This window comes from Rhopalosiphum padi, chromosome 1 (genome assembly GCF_020882245.1).
Source record: "Rhopalosiphum padi isolate XX-2018 chromosome 1, ASM2088224v1, whole genome shotgun sequence".
Taxonomy (NCBI): Eukaryota; Metazoa; Arthropoda; class Insecta; order Hemiptera; family Aphididae; genus Rhopalosiphum; species Rhopalosiphum padi.
Window position 1 is genome coordinate 77,312,050 of NC_083597.1, and position 19,750 is coordinate 77,331,799.

The 19,750-nt window shown below is 27.1% G+C and overlaps 1 protein-coding gene across 2 annotated transcripts in view; it reads left to right on the top strand.

Moving 5' to 3' along the window:
- Window positions 1–19,750, top strand: part of LOC132918316 (guanylate cyclase 32E-like) — an 83,824-nt gene that overhangs the window by 15,135 nt on the left and 48,939 nt on the right. For both annotated transcript variants that reach the window (XM_060979493.1, XM_060979492.1), the window contains exons 3-5: window positions 1,602–1,771; window positions 13,339–13,461; window positions 16,594–16,780. In XM_060979493.1, coding sequence (XP_060835476.1) covers window positions 1,602–1,771; window positions 13,339–13,461; window positions 16,594–16,780 — 480 coding nt within the window. The remainder of the gene's footprint in view (window positions 1–1,601; window positions 1,772–13,338; window positions 13,462–16,593; window positions 16,781–19,750) is intronic.

A 19,750-nucleotide genomic window follows, 5' to 3' on the forward strand; every position in this document is an offset into this window, starting at 1 on the left:
GGAAAATTAGCATTGCGTATTCATCTTGTAATTTAAATTTTTTTGTTTAAAATTAAAATACTTCAACTGTTTCTAAATACCACTCGTTTGATTGAAAATAAATGAGTTATAAAATTCAAAAGAACTGTACTAATATAACGCGCATTTGGTATAGTGTTTACAAATTCAAGAACTTGCATAGTATACAATTTAAGATTTTAAAAAAAAACCAACTTTTAATTTGGAAATTGATTAGTTGAATCAATATACAACACGAATATACGTATTAAAATCTTAATTAGATTTATATAGTTAAATATAACATTATTAAACTTCAATTTGTCATGGCTATGTCTACAAATTAAGAGATTTCAATTAATTCCGGGAACTAAATCTCATTAATTATTTATTTTCAGATGACCATACTAATATTGTGATTGATTATAGTTTTATTGAATATAAATCGTTTTGTATTTGTGTAATTGAAAATATTATAGAAGCGATAAAAATATAATTAATAGATAATCTGTTGTTGTATAATATAATTATTATCCATTATAATTCCGATTACCTAATTGATTTGTCAGAAAAAAAAAACATTTGTCATAAAATATTTTTGCTTTATAATATTATTGCGAAAGAAAATATATTATGAATAATATTTATAACTATTTCCGTTAAATCAGTATACTACAAGAATATAAAATTAATACATCTATATTGTAAGTCTCTCTTGTTTTATCTATCTAAAAATCTTTGTAAAACTTTTTTGGTTGAAGATAAATAAAGTTTTTGGTAAACTTGTTTTGGAATAAAGCTATGTTCCGCTTCATAAAATCGAACCAGCAAGTTTAAATTGCATCTTTATTATAATAAGTATTGATATATTCATAAATGATTTCGTTTTTTGTATGAAAAATATCAAAGGTCAATGTTATTAGTTTATTATGGAGTATCGTATCGTTATTTAAAAAATTAGTAATTACTAATTAGTTTTGCAAAATATGATTTTAAATTCAAAAACAGGGAGTGATTACTAAAATAATATATTTATTACTATATTTTTCTTATAATTAATTCATAAATTAATATGGATTTATGACGAATGCGTTTTTTATATTATATTTAAAATAAATGCAACATTTTTAGCATTGTTTATCTGTTAAGTTTGTAAGTATGAGGAAATTAAAATAAAAAGTTTAAATTCTCTTGATCTTCTTCATTCTATTATATCTATTAGATTTGGTATAAATTGCATACAAATCACAAAAACTATGTTCGATTTTTTATTTTATCCCCGTATATTGAACATAAAGACAGTTTTATGAATATATAATAATACCTATATGGCTATATGTATTTGAAAACATAAAATAAATTGCGCGATTCCAATGACTTTTTTTATTGAAAAAAAAATACAAAAATTTTCACATAATAAATACCCGAGACACGTATATGGTTTATTATTTCGTTTACCCATTTAAAAAAAATACAGATTTCTCGTGAAATTTTGATTATAAAGAGGATCCATAAAAAAAACCTAATCATTCGCTTCGTTTCATATTTTTGTACATTTTTATCGTCATTATTGTTTTACTTTACTTTTTATATGTATATAACAGGTCATTCGTTGAGTTTTTTGGTAGCCGAAACCTATGGAGAAGAGTCGACTAGTATACTTGAGACGGCGGAATTGTGGAAGAAAAATATCTCAGCTTTCATCGGGCCACAAGAGACGTGTCTGCATGAAGCTAGAATGGCCGCTGCTTTTAACCTGCCAATGATTTCCTATGTTAGTCAGTATAAAAATATTATTATTTTTAAATGTTCATATTGTATTGGTCTAGTGATGAGTTATAATATGTATAAATTAATATTTCCATTAGATGAGAGATTTATTGATGACGTGGGGAGGCATTATTTTTTTAAAGTGTAATGTGGTTTAATGGATTATCATTCCAAATGATCATTTTAATATCATTTATTTCTCTTTCATACGCTTAATTTGTTTAAGCATTAAAATATTTAAAATTAAATTGTTAGCTCTAGAATATAGATCAAGTATATTATTATGGATACAAATACCGATCAAATAAAGTTAACACGATTTTTTTTTAATTTGTGTATGACTTAAAAAAATATTTTAATTTGATAATGATTATTAATACTTTATCACATTTTCCCGACAAATTTTTAAATGTATGACATTTTACTTCACTTACATTATTTATGGAAAAAAAATAATACGATTATAATTATAATATTATAATATTTGGCGTAAGCTATTGTGGATTTAATCTGTAAATGTTTTTTCTTGTTTTGAATATTAGGCATATTATTTGTGCTAAATGCTCAATATATGGCATATATGTTTGAATATGCTGGCTTATAAAGCAATTACTGCAATTGACACGAATCCTCCGTGTGTTCGTATCAAAGAAATATTGCCTATAAACACGTTTTATGACCGATTTTCGTGAATTAATTCAGAGAGGGATTTTCTATATTATGTTGTAGGATTATATTCACACAAATTAACTCGTATACATCTGTTGGTGAGTTTGAAATTAAACTTTCGTCGTCTGTTATTGAGGGGAAATTAATTTGTTTTTACCCAATACTCGATACAATATTTTATAAATTAATACTCGAACAATATTTTTGTAAATAATCGTAATGCTAATTTTTTTCACCGTTTAATAAAAACTATCAATACCTTACAAATCATATTAAAATCATACAGAATTACCTTTGAGCTAAATAATAAATCTAAAATCTTCATTAGACGATTTCCTTCACATAAGTTTCACACAAAATTAGAAATAACACGTGTTCTAAATATTATTGTTCGCACTTAAGTATTGGGCATATTTAAATAATTTTTATTTTAAATTTATGGCATAAAATTGAATTGTCTGGAAAGTTTTTGATATAGCGATTATCTAACAATGTGCAATGAAATATCAATGCGAGTTATAATTTTAAGTTTTTGTAACAGTCAGTTTTAATATTTTTTGAAATGTCCATAATTTCTGGAAATTACGATTCAAAGTTTTAGGAAAAACCTTGAAAAGTAAACGGACATTATGCCAAAATGTATCTATATGAATAATATAAGGAAAAACATTTTATTCTTCAAATTAAAACTGTTTATTGCGTTTAAGACACGTGTAATATAAGTTCGTACGCTAGTAATTGGCGTATATATTTTAAGCTTTCGTATTATTCTTAACGGCCAGAACAATAATAGTTTTATCATTAACTTGATCGTAGAACGTATACCTAAAACGCAAACATGAATTCTTTTTATTGATAAATCCACTTTATTGACTAAATAATATGTCCACACTAATGAACAATGTAAATTGTCTAACTATCGATGTATCACATTTTTGTGTGTATAATGACTATAATGTTTATACTCTATACAGTCGTCTGTCCTAGTTTCTCGTTTGGTTTAACTGCAAAACAATTCGGTTCTGTATGACGATTAAAGTGCAGTAAATGGTTTTTGCGAGTAAACTTTTAATAGAATATAAAATAAACAATATATACATACATATATATAATATATATATATATTAAATACATAGACTGCATGGAAGTATCGGTTACTAAAATTCGATATCTGATACGACGTGGCTCATTTAATCGTGTACCATATCTGCTCCATAAATTCTAAATATTGTATTGCAATAACCTAATGGAGTTTTATATGGTGTTTTGGATAAACGATTATAACTTTCTGACGTGTAAAAATCGCGAGCTTTGTGAAAAAAACAACTACTAACAGGCTACAAGTTTTTACACATTGACAGTTGTAAATTTAATTTATAATTTAAAAAAAATTGATTTATTAGCTTTTTTTCATGAAAACTGTTGTAAAGTCGGGATACTTTTTATAATAATTTTGCGAAACTATAGGTGTATACTCTATATTATTAGAAATATTAGAAATATAATCATGATGGCATATTTATTTTTTATTCTGACAAGTTTTACTTTTGAGTTTAAATGATAAATGAAAAACGTGTTTTATTTTGTCGTATTTGATGAAATTATATTTTGTTATATTACCTATTGCATACATTTTTATACTTGAAACTGTTTATTGTTAATATAAATAATATGGTATACAAAGGTGGATTAGCTACTCGTATACTTATGCGCGTTCTTTTAACGAAATCTGTGTTTTTTAAAGTATGTTATTTTACATTTATGTGTTTTCATGTTTTTTTGATCGTCTATAATATAGACTCCTTAATCCTTATCGTCCAGAATCACCTGAACGGACCATTTATTTTATTTTATATGTTTACATGTTTATGATTTTAAAACATGAAACTACGTTACATAACATCATAAATATTTCCTCTATAGTATACGGTTATACTTTTTGTCGTTTCCTACAGAACCAATTATTATTCGATATACCTATTTATGTATATTATATATATATATTTATTTTTATCGTTTGTGGTCGAAACTTGTAAGTTTGACCTGTTATGTTTAAAACATTTACCATCAGTTTTTACGCAATGTATGATACTTATACCTTTGGATAAGGTGTATATTTTTGAGAGGTTTCCTTTTTAAAACCAGTTGTTCTAAAACAATGAATATTTACGTAAACGATCTTTTCATGAAATAATTAGTTTATTCTTTATGGTATTCGTTGAGAATTTAATTTCGTCGCTACCGGTTCGTTGTACCACAAGAACTCGTCTCGTAACTCGTTAAATCCAAATCGGCTGGTTTCATGATAAAGACTAAAGATACGTAAAACGCAAGGAGGAAGGTAAACGACGTCATTATTGTACAATAATTGTCAAAAACACAGGACTGCTTTGAACGTCCGACCTGCGCGCGTCCCAATGACCAAATTACGAGGGACAATAATAATATAATTAAATATTACAACGATAACGTTGAAAACCGTTGTAATTTATGACTTTCACGGTGTTTGGCGTGCGTCTAATTGGAACGGTTGGCACTTTGATCATCAAAGTTAACGAGCATAATATTTTGTCCGCGTAATGGAAAGTAGTTGAAAAAAACTAACGGACATAACAATTCGGAGTACACGTATAATAATACAATATTTTAATACAAAATAATATAATAATATGTTCAATATATTGTTTATTCGTGTGCGAGTTATTACTAAGTGCGCGTTGTCTGTGGCCAATGGAACAACGCACAGGCAAAATCTATTTTTAACGCGATACACAACGCACTCGAACTTGGTTGAGGATTATTATTATTATATTTTTTCATTTTTTTTTTTTTTTTTTTTTGGCGTTTGTTAATGATCCAAACACTGTTGTTCCGTTTTGTCGCCGAGAGCTCCATTCACTCTGTCAATACGCGGTACTTCAACCGCGCGGTATAAACAACGTCATAACTTAAAGCGACGGCTATAACAAATAACGATATTGATATACTTACACAATAGATTATATGTACATGGGTACGTTTATATTGTAGAACATACTTTATGCCACTGCCTCGTAGGTACATTATGTATTATAGATACGCCACTGCTGATATAGGTAAATATCGTTAAAATTTGTAGGTGCTATCTACTGTCGGTAGCATCATATTAAGTAATATTCCGGGTGCAATGGAAGGGGGGAAATATATATTATAGGTTTTTTTTTGTATTATTTACTTGATGACGAATATTGCGAGTGGGTAGGTATTATGAAAAAAACATTATTGGATACAAATGCGCACATCCTGGCCAGTGACGTGTGAATGCTCGACTTAGAGTGACGGTAGAGAGGAGGTGATGATTAAAATACTTCAATTAAAATCAATATAGCTTTCACTCCTCACATTTAATACATTTCTTGAATTTTTTTTTTATTCTTAGTTTTTGGCTTTTTGCATTTAATTTAATTTAACAATTTTATTATTTTTGACTAGGGAACTTTGCCATCCGCTCGCACAGGTCGCCAACCCTTTTCTTATTTTTAAAATATTTTTACAATTTTATTTTGCAGTTTTTTTTATATTTTCTGAAATCAAAATGATATATATATATATATTATTGTATAAAGAAATGCAATTATAACCACATTAAAAATTTCAATGGTGGTAAGGGGCGATCCACAAGACATAAAACGTCTATAGCCACCGCATTATAATATATGTGTAAATACGGGTATTTTGTTGTATACGGGTTTGAGTTTACAAATTAGATAAAATATTGTTCTCGAGTTTTGGGTCGAAGATTCTTGACTATTAATTTCCACGTCTACTTGGTATTTTTTTGGCAAAAACTTTGAACCTGCGTATTATTTTCCCACGCTTCGTTCGTTCCATTTGTGTGTTCAGCCAGTAGATATCTATATACAGTCGGTGGTTGGCAACCTTCTGAAAAACAACAAAAAATACATCTCTAGCTTTAAACAACCACCATTATACTTATAGTATAGTAGATCCCTATATACTGCTAATAAAACACATTTTTGCTATAAATTTAAAAATATTTTATATACTATATTTTGTTTAGATTTGTAAAATATTATACGTTTTTCGTCATTATTATCTTATAACAAATAATGTAATCATCATTATAATAATATACATTTGCGTACGGTCATGTAGATAGTAAGGAATAAAATACCCAGTTAAGAAATAGTTTATTTAAAATTTTTTTATTCACAAGAAATGCGTAGATACTTTGCGTTAGTATTGTGAATACAAATTTATTACATTTGCATGGGTCGTAAAATTTATTTTAAAGCTATTTTTATTGATTTATCATAAACAATATATTATTTTATTTCGAATTTTCGAATTTATTTTTATTATTTGAAATTTTATATATGATGTATATACAGTAATATTATATATAGGTATAAATATAGTTTATACATTATATAATGTACCTACATGCATATTTTGATTAAATTAGACATTGTTTTTGTAATAGGCATATGTTATAAAAATAAAATAATTCTGGTTTATTAATGTTTTGTATAAAATTTTACTAGTTTTAAATTAATACAATTATCTCAAGTAAAATAATCAAATAGATTAAATTTAAGCTGTATTTGTTCTAAGTTATAGGAATAAAACCAGGGTAAATTAAAATGTGTTTACACATTTATTATACACGTATCAAATATAATTCCATATTAGTATAATATAACATTGTTGAAGGTACATAAATCAATAATAATTATTTACATTATTATTATTTATTTTGTAAAATAAAATATTCACTTTTTAGAACTGTTGCACATTTTGTTTACTTTTTAATAAAAAAATGATTAGGAAATGAACTAATGAAAATATTTTTGTACGTATTTCAGTAAATAATATTTTATCTTTATTTTAGGGTGAAAAATATGTTACCACATAAAACTTTTATTTTTTTTTCAGTGACAGTTTTATTCACTAAGACGTTATACGTTTTATAATATTATGATAGTGTGGTCAAACGTTCAGTCATAATTCATATTAATAATACTGACCCACCCTAATGATTAATGAATAGAACATAATATTTTAATTTTCTACGTGTACCCGCCCTAAGGAGAGTTATGTGTTATTATTATAATATCAACATTTAACAACGGGATTCGTGAAAAAAAAAAATATAATCGATGTTGGTCATAGAATAACATTTTATTTTCATAAAATTTTTAAATATAATATATTATATGAGAAAATAACGCTATATAAACGTCCGATATATATAACAATGATACGATATCGAGAATAACTTCGATCAATGACTAAACCTACCTGCCGCCGGTATAATATAATATATGTGGTATAAACAATGATACAAAATTATTTGCCAAACAATTGGGTTTATTCAACCCAAGTAATCTATATTCTTTGAGGAATATATATGCGTCCCGTTGTTTACCCGAGAAATATCTATTCTCTTAATTCTCCATATTCGTTATTAATTTTTAATCGTATGTTTGTTATAAATGTTATAAATTATAATGTATTAAGTATAATTCATATACACGCATGAAAAAAAAGAAACACTGCAGAGACCCGGTGGTGAGTTGAAAGAATTTTGAGTTCTTAAAAGCCATATGCTTTTATATATGTAATCGACCCACAGCATTTACAAAATATGGATGGGTTTTATCACTCACCGAGGGGTGGAAGGGATTAATTAGCTAGTTGTATTTTTAAGTTGTTTTTTCACAATCTCCATCGACATTTGCCATTATGATGGTTATCGGAACACGTGTCGTTAACGATCGGTAAAAAACTAAACGATTAAACCGACCACCCGTACATGGTACATAAAAATAAAGTATATTTTATTTTGTTGGGTACAATTCAGTAAAATTATCATTCTGTAGATATCAGTGTTTATAGCCACAATAATAGTGTGAAAACTGTCAAAACTTATCATAAATTATAATTGTATATATTCAAACATAATATTTAGTAATGATCTTATCGTCAGTCATCAAACGAAAAAACAATCCAAAAATAGCTTGAAGCATAAATATTCGAATATTCATAAATAAGTATATTCTTTCATGACAATATTTTATATTAATTGTTGATATCTCATAATACTATAGCCTTAGAAAAATAGCTAGCTTAGTCCCGAGGAAGGGGCGGGGAATACTATGCTCTTAGCCATCTCCTTAAACCCGCCACTGTTACGAAATTTGGAGATTACAAGATATCTCTTGGTATTATTGAAACACTCGCACCGCAAATACGAATGTTGTACGATTTATCTGCACGAGTCTATATTCTGTAAATAAATACATATGTGTGTACGAAGTACGTGGATAATTTAGAGGATGTGCAGTTCAAAGACCAATAAATCTAATACGCTGTTACGAGGAGTATATAAATAAGGGAGTGTTGCTAAATTTGGGTGTACATTGATTTTATCGGCCAATAACCCATCGCATGTTTTATTGAATTGGAAAAATATTTACAATTGTGTATATATATTTATTTATATACTATTAACTATTATCTACTGGGGTGTATCGTCGTGTATCTTCCGAGGCTGAAACGGTCGCGCGGGTACACCACAAACGGACACGCGGATGCTGTTTATCGGAGCGGTTAATCTATCGTATATACCTCGCTCGCTTATCCGCACGATTTCTCGCCAACTACGAACAAACATTTAACGTTCCGGTTTCAATGTAAATTGGTCGATTTCATAAAAATGAACAAATTATAACAATCATAAGGGCTGAATACGCGTTGCTGCAATTCCGGGGAAACGGAACGCTATCTGTATATTAAATAGCTCATATACAATCACGTATAGCCGCGTATACTATGTATTTGTTATTATTATTGATTTTACAATATATGATGGTATGTAACAAGAAGAACGGACAAATGTTATCAACCACGTAATAACTCTATTCATATAAGTGTATTTTTTTTATGTATAAATATTACGATTTTAATAAATTAATACCTATACCTTTAGTAGAAAAAATAATTTAAAATATTTAATAAACTCAGGTATAAGGTACATCAAAAGTTATTAGAAGCTTAATGGCATAATATTTTCTGTTATTTTTGTTACAACTGCATAAATGTAAACCAATAAAAAAAAGTACAAAAATACAAAACAGAAGTAAATCGAATCCACAGGTTGTTTCGTATGAATGGAAGACATGCACAACAGCTCGCGATACGAATAAGTTTTGTGAGACGTGTATAAATCATATATTATTATTATTATATCGTTGTATCTGTTGTAACGCTTAAACTTTGTCTATGATAACAGTTTAATCCGTTCCTACATGCTAGTTGAACCGATCCGAAAATAATAGGTATAATCTGTTTGAATAGAATAATAATATCCGAGAGCATTCAATTTTTATTCGATTTATGAAAATTCATCGTTGACATTTGTTATAATAATAATAAATTACGTTTATTTACATTTTAATATCATTAATTGTATTTATGAGAGTATATATAATTTTATTTCTAAAGACATAATATGATTTTGACCGATGAATATTAATGTGAGTAATAATATATAATATGTAATATTTTTATCGGAATCAAAAGTATTTTTCGTATAATATAGTTATTCCGATCAGTCGTTTTGTATTCGTTGATGGGATGTATTATATTTATTTTGATACTTACCTGAATTGAAAGTACAAGAGTTAAAGTGATTTTTTTTTTTTTTTTTTTTGGCAACTTCGACGAAATAACAGATTTTCTTTAGTGGTTTTTCACCGAGCGACAGAGTGAAATGTACCGGAAAACCTACTCGAAAATGATTAGAACCAGAAAACATTTTTCTTGATCGAAATAAAATGGCTTTTGGTTTATTGGTATACGTTTAACGTTGCAAAAATAAAAAAATAAATGTTCAATCGGTAATATTTCCGATCGCTGCGCAAAGCGACGACGTATAGTATAGTATAATTTATATAAATAAATAAAAACAATGTTTCGAGCGATGTAATGGTTATTATATTAATCTGTAACGGTAGCGTGTTCGCGATAATGTGATATCCGTGAAGTAGGTATATATATAATATATATATATGTATATAACTACGTGAATTGGAAACGAAGGTAGTTAAATGGGTTTCATATAATGTATTCAACTGTCATTCTACAAATTAAACCGTTCAGCTAACGAGATTCAGTAAATATGTGTCGCCCGGGGGAACAGTTTACATGACTAATAAATAATCATTAGCCCAGACATTATAGAAATCGGCAATGTAACTGAATCCGTTTGTGAAAAAAAAAAGTCAGACGGACGTGATACGCTTTTGTGATGGGTGTGCGTGTGTGGCGTGTGCCGTGTGCGTATGGAAACAAGAACAACGACCGTAGACAATTCATTTATTTTTATTAGTACCTATGAAGTTATTAGCTAGTTTTTCAGCGCACAGTTTTATACACGCCGGTTAATATATATTATATTTCGTATACAACGCGGCGCGCGTATAGTGTTGGAATAATAATTTTCAAACAGCTCAAGTAATTTCACAGTCTTATTGTATTTTCCGTCAGAAAGATTTTTATATAAGTTTAGAATTCATGTCTATAATACTGCTAAGATAGTAGCACATTTATGTAAATTTCAAACATTTTTTTTTAATAACCGAAATTAAATAATAATAAATAACCGTCTCTACACATTTTTTAAAAAAAATGTTGCTTTGTCGTTTTTTTGAAGAATTCGAGAAATTTGACTTAATCATATTTAATTTTGAGCGTGGTACTTATAGTTATACAGTTTAAAGTCTTGAGTATTGAAGTGTACTGCAATTATTATAATTACAAAATGATTTTGGCGAAACACTAGTTAGGAATCAACACATTCATTCAGTGCAAGACTTCAATGCTAATAACATAAAAATAAATAGTACACTTTCTAAAATTGGAGAAAAACATTTCGCCTCTGTCACTGGTATAAATTATTTACTGAAGAATATTCTGAAAACTAATAAATTTAAAATGCGCTCTCAACGATACTATCGTTTATATAATGGTGGCGAAATATCGTTTGATTTATTTATCAAAATTACCATAGATTGAACGGAGACGATTAGTAAATTGTTTAAAGCATTAGTTATTTTTAATGGTAGATAATAAATGTTTGCCTATATATTATCTATACCGACCATATATGATAATATCCATCAACTACAAACCTCAATAAGTCACAACTTTGTGATTTTTATTGAACAATTAAAATGTAAATTAAATGTAGTCGTTACCAATACCCATCGGCTTCTGAAACAAAACCAGTTTGAACGGTCTGCTTTGGCTTTAATAATATGACGTAGTACGTGCTGTTATGAAGAAATGAGTGTTTTTAATGTGGGTCTATTATATTGTATTTTATAAATGGTACAGGGAAAAGGACAATAAGAAGATTTTAGCAAGTTCATTTTTTATTCAGTTGCATTATGCACAAAACGAAACAAACTCATTTTTCTTTAACTTTTAACTATCCGAGCAAAAATATAGTGGTGAAAAAAGCGGTTGAATGAATCAGACGTTTTTAAATTGTGACTACCATTTTGCAATTTATCTTTTTTTTTATTCAACCCGGTTTAACCCTCCTTTTCATTTATACGAAAAACAAATTGCTCCTCTCCGTTGCAAAACTAGATAAATTTAAAAATGAGCTTATGCAACATGAATCCTCTGACGTAGGTTTTATTACACTTTTTCTTGCGCGTACTTCGTGAAAATTTAATTTGTTTCCAATTTAATTCATTGAACCCTAAATATCGAAAATGTCCACCCAAGATACATAATATTTATAGTTGTTACAGTAATTAAACAAACTATGACACGTAAATAGTTGTTTTTGAATTTAATTTACTTTGGTTAAACTGTTAAATAAACCGTAAACATTAAAATGCAAATGAATTCATTGTCATCGTGCTGGGGTTTATTTTGAAAGCTTTTCGATGATTAAGGTACGTTATAAATACTTATAGATTAAATTTTCATCGAAAAAGGCACATATTATCATAAATAATTATAACATCACGGTTAAAATTAGCAGTTAAAAATTAAAACTTACGTCTATACTTTCACTCTCTTAGCAACATTGTAGTATAAATCTGTTGCTACGGTACCTAATGGTGCACATTATTAGGCTTTCGTAGGAAAATGTACTTTTCATTGATTTAATTTCTTTGAAACAATATAAAATATTTAATTTGGTAAGATAATCATTATTATAGTAGTGTTACTGTTGTGAAATCATAGACTATACTCAGAACAATACGATTATATTTTAACGGTCTTACAAAAATATTAATAACAATAATAATATGAGCTATTAAATGACATTTTGATTTTATGGCATTGGGCAACTATTATTTATTTATTTATAGCTTCGAAGGCAGAAAAGACCAATTATTAATCTTCTACTTTGGAATTTCTGACTGGAACAAAATCATATAAGTTTTTCGCACACTGCACGTGGAAGATATTGTGCTCGTTTTTACACATGTGATATAATATTATATTTTTATCTAAAAATTATATTTAAGAGACCAATGAATTACGTCCTCTAAAATATAGATATCTATTATGTAACAATGAAAGCTTGAAATGCTAGTGTGTTTAAATCTGCAATTATATTGAACTCTCTCTCACTTTTTAAAAGCTACAGCAGACCTGTTGCATTTTTTGATGTACAATAATAACACTTAGGACCAAAACTTAAAAGTATGGTTTAGGGATAAAAATAACTATAATAATATGTAGTCTCAACCGATATATTTTTAAGTCAATGCGATAAATTATTAATTTTGTGTATTACATCCAAATGTTTATAATACGTATTATTTATGCTAGTAAATAAATTTTAAAATTGTGTCGTATTAATTTATGTTACAGTACTGCATGGACTCGGACACGTCGGATAAAACGCTGTTCCCGACGTTCGCTCGCACACGTCCGCCGGACACTCAGATATCCAAATCCGTTGCCGCAGTCCTTAAAGCCTTCAACTGGACACAGGTAAGCCACACACACAAATCAACGTATCAACGTTAAGAACCATTTGGTAACTGCGAACTGGGCGGTCCGGTAGACGTTCTCTTTCACCGTTCTATGTTCAAGCCGTCTTTGCCGCATTTTTTTTTTATTTCCACTTTTCACTTATTTCTCCCTTACGTTTCGCCACGACCGCGTCACGTCCGATCTCGACTCGTGGTTATTGCTATCTTCCGCACCGTTTTTCTACAATATATTATTATGCTACACTCGTATGTATACACAGGGTGATTATTTTATTCGCTCCATATTCTTTAACCTGCCCTAAGAGGTTTCTTATCTTTCACCAATTAGTTATTTTGTTTATATTTTAACGGCGTATTTAATGGTATATAGTAGAATATTTGAACTATTTTCAACATATTATTCCCACTCGTTTTCAACCCCGCCGACCACTGCCGAACCCTAACTTGTCGTAATATAACAATTAAAGTGAGTTAGGGTTGAGACAGTTTAGGCTGCCATGGAATATAGAGTATTCCGTGATAAAAGAGTCACTCTGTATATGTATATTTAAGCACAACACTGTTGTTGCAATATGCCACGTTGCGGTTTACTCGAAACGACCCAGAAAAGGGAGAAAATATATCTATGAGGCCTTCGTAAATACACACGCACTCGTTTAATGTTTATATACATCTATATATTATATAGTATATATTGTATTTTACTATATTATATACACTATAGGCGTTAAGACGTGCGATAAATCATAAATTAAATGTGAAGTAGTCAGTAGCTGGGTTTAGATCAAGTTTCTTTTCCATTTTGGATGGCTTAGAGAATATAACCGCGTATATTATATTATTATCGCGAATATTTTAATTAAAAACACAATATTATATATTATTATGATCGCTACATTGTTTGACTGTTTCCATATTAAAGTGTTTTTGGTTTCACGTATTGTATGGTTTTTGTTGATGTTTCGTAATGTCTTATGAAAATCATAATTTGTATATTTTTTATGCTAGACGGTATTATAACACTTTTATAAATAAATCTAAACTATGATTATTTTACATGCAGACATTATATGATAATAATTTTATTATTATAATCAACCATCCAACATAAGGTAAATAATTTTCTAGGTTTTATTTTTAAACTTTTTGCAAATCAAATCGAAATTTAGAATACGAGTACCTACATAATATTGTATCGGCTATTACTTATAATTTCCGAATTGAATTTTACTGTTGTGCTTATTAAAATCTGTTAAAGTGAAGTAGGATCAGCTCACGATTGGATTGGGGATCAGAAGAGGGGGACATTTTCTATAGTATTATTGCAAAAATGTGAATCATTTAAAATCATAAATTATATTTAAGATGTACAAAGATACATTATTTCAAACACGCAATGTTTCAGTGTCATACACCATAGTAGAAATTGTTCAAAGCATAAGCCAGGTGATTTTTATGTTTATATGTGTACTGCGAAATACATTTAAATTGCGAAAATTGCGTGATAAAACTAAATAATATAACATTAAAATAAAATAAAATAAAATAATGTAATGTAATGCAGACAAATTTTTTCTACGTTTCAATATTCGACGTAATTAGAAAAAATATATAATATATAAAATATACATGTAAACTATAGTGTGTTAATCTATATTTTGTATTAATAGATTATATTATGTTAGTGCATAAAATAAATCCAAACTAATGTTCGAACAATATAGTAAATTATTTTTAAATTATTTTATTCTTATTAGATGGTTTAAATAGTATAGTTTTTACGTATAATAAATAGATTTATTATCAAAAAATTAACAAAAAATGTGAATTTTGAATGAACTATAATAATATAATAATATAATATTTTTTTTTTTTTGTTAGTTTAGAGCAGAATACGTTAAAATATAAAAGCCTTGCGGCCTATATGACAATTGAACAAAAAAATGAATATAAATTAGAGATGACTATATTTATGGTAACATATTATTAACATATATTTCACGAAAACCATTCTCACTATAACGCCAACATATTTTTACAAAAATATAAAAATGAAATAGCCAGTATTCTATTATTTTTTTAAATTTGAATGCAATGTTTAATGATAAATCATTCCGTTCAAAATACGATTCTGAGCGAATTCACCCGCGAATGGAATGGATTTTGATAGAAATGAGTAGAAGGTTACAATTTTAATTTTTTTTTTTTTACAGTTTTTCAATTGCGTTTTTAAAATATTAGAACAATTTCACAACTTTATCGTTAAAAGTAAAATAATTTATAAATCATCATAATATATCATAATATTATTATAATATATTATAAATATTTAAACGATCGATAGGGCTAAATGAAAAATCTGAAATTTTGTTTATTATAAAATAATATATACAAAATGCGTACTTATATAATGTTTAATAATTTTAATGAAGGAATTAAAACTAGTGATTTTTACTGTTAATCATTATAATATTATTACAAGTTTTTCAAATACGAAAACAGGTTACCCATTCTAATGGTAGACTCATATTTCAATTTTTGAACCTGTTTGATATTCTAAACCGTTCGTTATTCAAACTCTAAAATATAATAATAATTTAAAATAGAAACTTATGTTTTATATATATTATTAAGTTATTAAAAATGCATCATAGTTTTTTATTTTTTAAAATTATAGCGAATGTCAGTTATTTAATTTTGAGTTTTAACTTATCTAATAGTAGTTGAAATAGTTAATTTGTGGGTATAACTAACTAGTCATGAAATTATTAATATATTACTTATTCATCCATTAATTATTATAAGATTTTACTTTATAGTTTCTCCTGACAAATGTGATAGAAAATTGAATTTGTATAATGTCTTGCATACATTATTATAATCAGTTAAAATATTGTTCAAATAAATCGATGGTTTTTTTGTTTGTTTCATAATTATTGCATAAATGTTGGGCCAAAATTATTTCGAAATATATCCTTCGACAATATTATCTTCATAATAATATTATTATAATTATATGTTATTAATTTATGCACTCATTCATACACACTGTGCGAATAATATATTTATATTGATCGTATATTGTATAGTTTTGTAATCGTTTAATGTATTTAATTATGTATTTAAACAGGTGACGTTTTTTTATTCGAACGCAATTGACACTCATTTTGGTAAAATCGCGTCTACTATATCAGAAGTATTCTCTAAATCTGGTATAGAGATCACAGCCAAAAAGACATGGAACACACATTATTTGCACGGGTACACGGCCAATCCATTCGTTAAACTTGTCGCCGACACGTATCAAGACACAAGAAGTGAGTAAGCCCATTTGTATTTTTTTACTGCCTTTGCAGCCAATAACCACAACATAGATCATTTTTAACTATGTAAATAAGGATATATTTTAACGTTTAAATAAATTAGTCGTACCTTGTAAAAGCGAGCAGAAGTAATCTATTGCAGTGACCTAAACAAACGCAATAATCCGACTGTATTGATTCTAGAAACATATAAAACAACGATTCAAATACATTGATACCCATTTTAGATTCTGAACGGAGTGATGAATGTATTGATTTTACAATGATGTGTGTTTTTTTTTTATTTATTTTTTTTATTTTTGTGTCTGTCATCACGTTTTGGAGTAAATGCTTCGATTTTTGACTTCAGTCCCTCTGAAAAGGAAAATTCATCTAGTTGGTACTTTGGGGGGTCAAAAATAAAAAATTTCCAGTAGTTTTCAAAAGCGTCGGGAAAAACTCTGAAAAAATAACTGAAAAACGGGAATTTTTACGCAAAACCACTTTTTGACAAAATTGATATTTTGATTTTGCTGTAACTCAAAAATGAATCATTGTAAATACTTGAAATTTTCACCAAATGTTTATATTATAGTTATCTACTTACGATTAAATTTTCAAAATATTTTGACCATTTTTAAGCTACTTATAGACAATTCAAATTTTCGACTTTTTTTAAGTTTTTTTTCTTGAAATGCTGATAAAATAAATTTGGCTTTCCAAAAAATCTTTAAAATTCAATACAAGGTTTATTATAAGTTAAACTTATCGTAGTAAAAAAAAATCAAAAATCGTTAGTCACAATTTTTGTTTATAAGCATTTAAAGCTCAAATATTTACGAAATATATCATAATCGCGAAAATTTGCAAAAGTTGAAAATTCATAAAATTTTTGTGATTTATACCTAAGGTAAAAAACCCAATACAAGGTTTTCCATAAGTATTCCTTCAAGTAACTGTAAAAAAAAAATTCAGCGTCAATATAGAAAACATTTTATGAGCGTATGCAATTTAATTTTTTACAAAATCGCGTAAAATAACGATATATTACAATTTAAATATAGGTAATAATATAATATTATATCCAATTAATTATCATTGACTGACAAATCTTCTCCGTTCAGAATTGTTTTTCGTATACAATAATACCCGTCATTGCATTCAAATTTAACACATCCATTATAGTGACCAGAGACCTACTCTCCATCTCTACTATACAGCAGAGCGATACCCACTTGCCTACTTTTTTATAATTTTATATTATTTATAACAAGATGATCCATTTAAAGTAAGTCATTATTTCAAAAACTATTAATATTATTTTTTTTATATATAATTTTAAGTCGTTAAAAATACAATTTTTCTAAAAAAATATATACTTTTTTTTCAAAATTATAGAATGATAACATGCATTTTTGTACCTTATTCTAAAGTAGAATATTTGTATGAATATATTAGATAAGTCACTTTCGAGTAATATGTGTTTAAAAAATGTATGAATGAAATGGCACGATTATCCTGTTAAATGCTAATCTTCCACTCCGCTCATCAAAACTTGAAATACCTACATAATACTATTTGACTATTATTTTTATACGGATTTAAACATTTCAAATAGGCAATATTTCGTTTTGGAATAATAAGTTAGGGTAAAAATCTTAAAAAACTAATCATTTTTTCTGAAAATGTTGTATTGTAATGACTTAAAATTATTTAAAAGAAATATTTTCTAAAACGTGTTTTCTGAAATAATAAGTGTTAGTCTATTGGATAGATAACCCTATATACAATATATATTGGCTCTATTTAATTTAAATAAATAAACATTTATTATTAATATATTATAAGAAAAAATATTTTACATTTTTTTTACGTAGATGATGGTGTTTGTTTACGAATTTTAATACATTAGGCAGTTTGAATAAAGATAGATATATTTTAAATTGATATTAAAAAATGTTTTATTGTGTACTATATTATAATAATTTATTTTTGATCTATATCATATTTATACACATTCTGTAGTCAGTCACGAATGAAAAAAAACATCTTTTTTGCAGATTATATATCCTTAGACGTAAAGTTGTATTCCGCCCACGTTTATGTTAATCGCATTATTATAATGGTACACCGCTGTAACTATGTAGTAGTGATTTTGACAAAAATTGCCTTCAAAGTCATTCGGATACATTTTAAAAGCGTCTGAGTGCATAACATTATGAAAGTTTACAATAACGTAACGTAATCGAGTGTACCGAGTAATTAACATTTTACAAGCCATTATCCAGGGGTTGTTGCTTCGTATACTACTAAGGGAATGTATATAATTATTCATTCATTTCAAACGCTAAACTGAATATGAATGGCATAACCTTAATGTGTGTGTGTGTATTTACGCTCTCTTATTTGTTCAATTTTTATAATGATTTTTAAAAAAAAAAACAGCGAAATAAATATTAGAACTTATGTTTAAGACAATATTTTTAACGATTGAAAAAGTTTTTTTTCTATACATGATTTTTTTTTTTGACCAGGGTAATTTAAACTTTTAAACAGTTTTATTAGTAACAGCTATAACTGTAACTTTGATGCGTAAGCATCTATTAAAAAATGAAAATAAAACTATATACATTGAGATTATGGGATATATAAATTATATTGTTTGAAATACCAATTTGTTCAGTTCCGTTCGCACTATATATTTTTTACATAGTACAATTTATTAATTTATTTACAATGATAAATACTGGATATTATTGTTTTAAATCGTAAACAGATATCGAATATGCATTATCTATAGAAAATTATAATAATAAAATCAAACAATGGAATTCTTGAGGAACAATAAATTAATTTTTTTTTTTTTTAATTGTCTTGTTTTTTTTGTTTTCAACACTGCGTATAATATCTCAAAGCTTTTTTTTTATATATATACAAGTTGTTATGCTTGTATATTTTATTATTCATATAATTTTTTCATTAAAA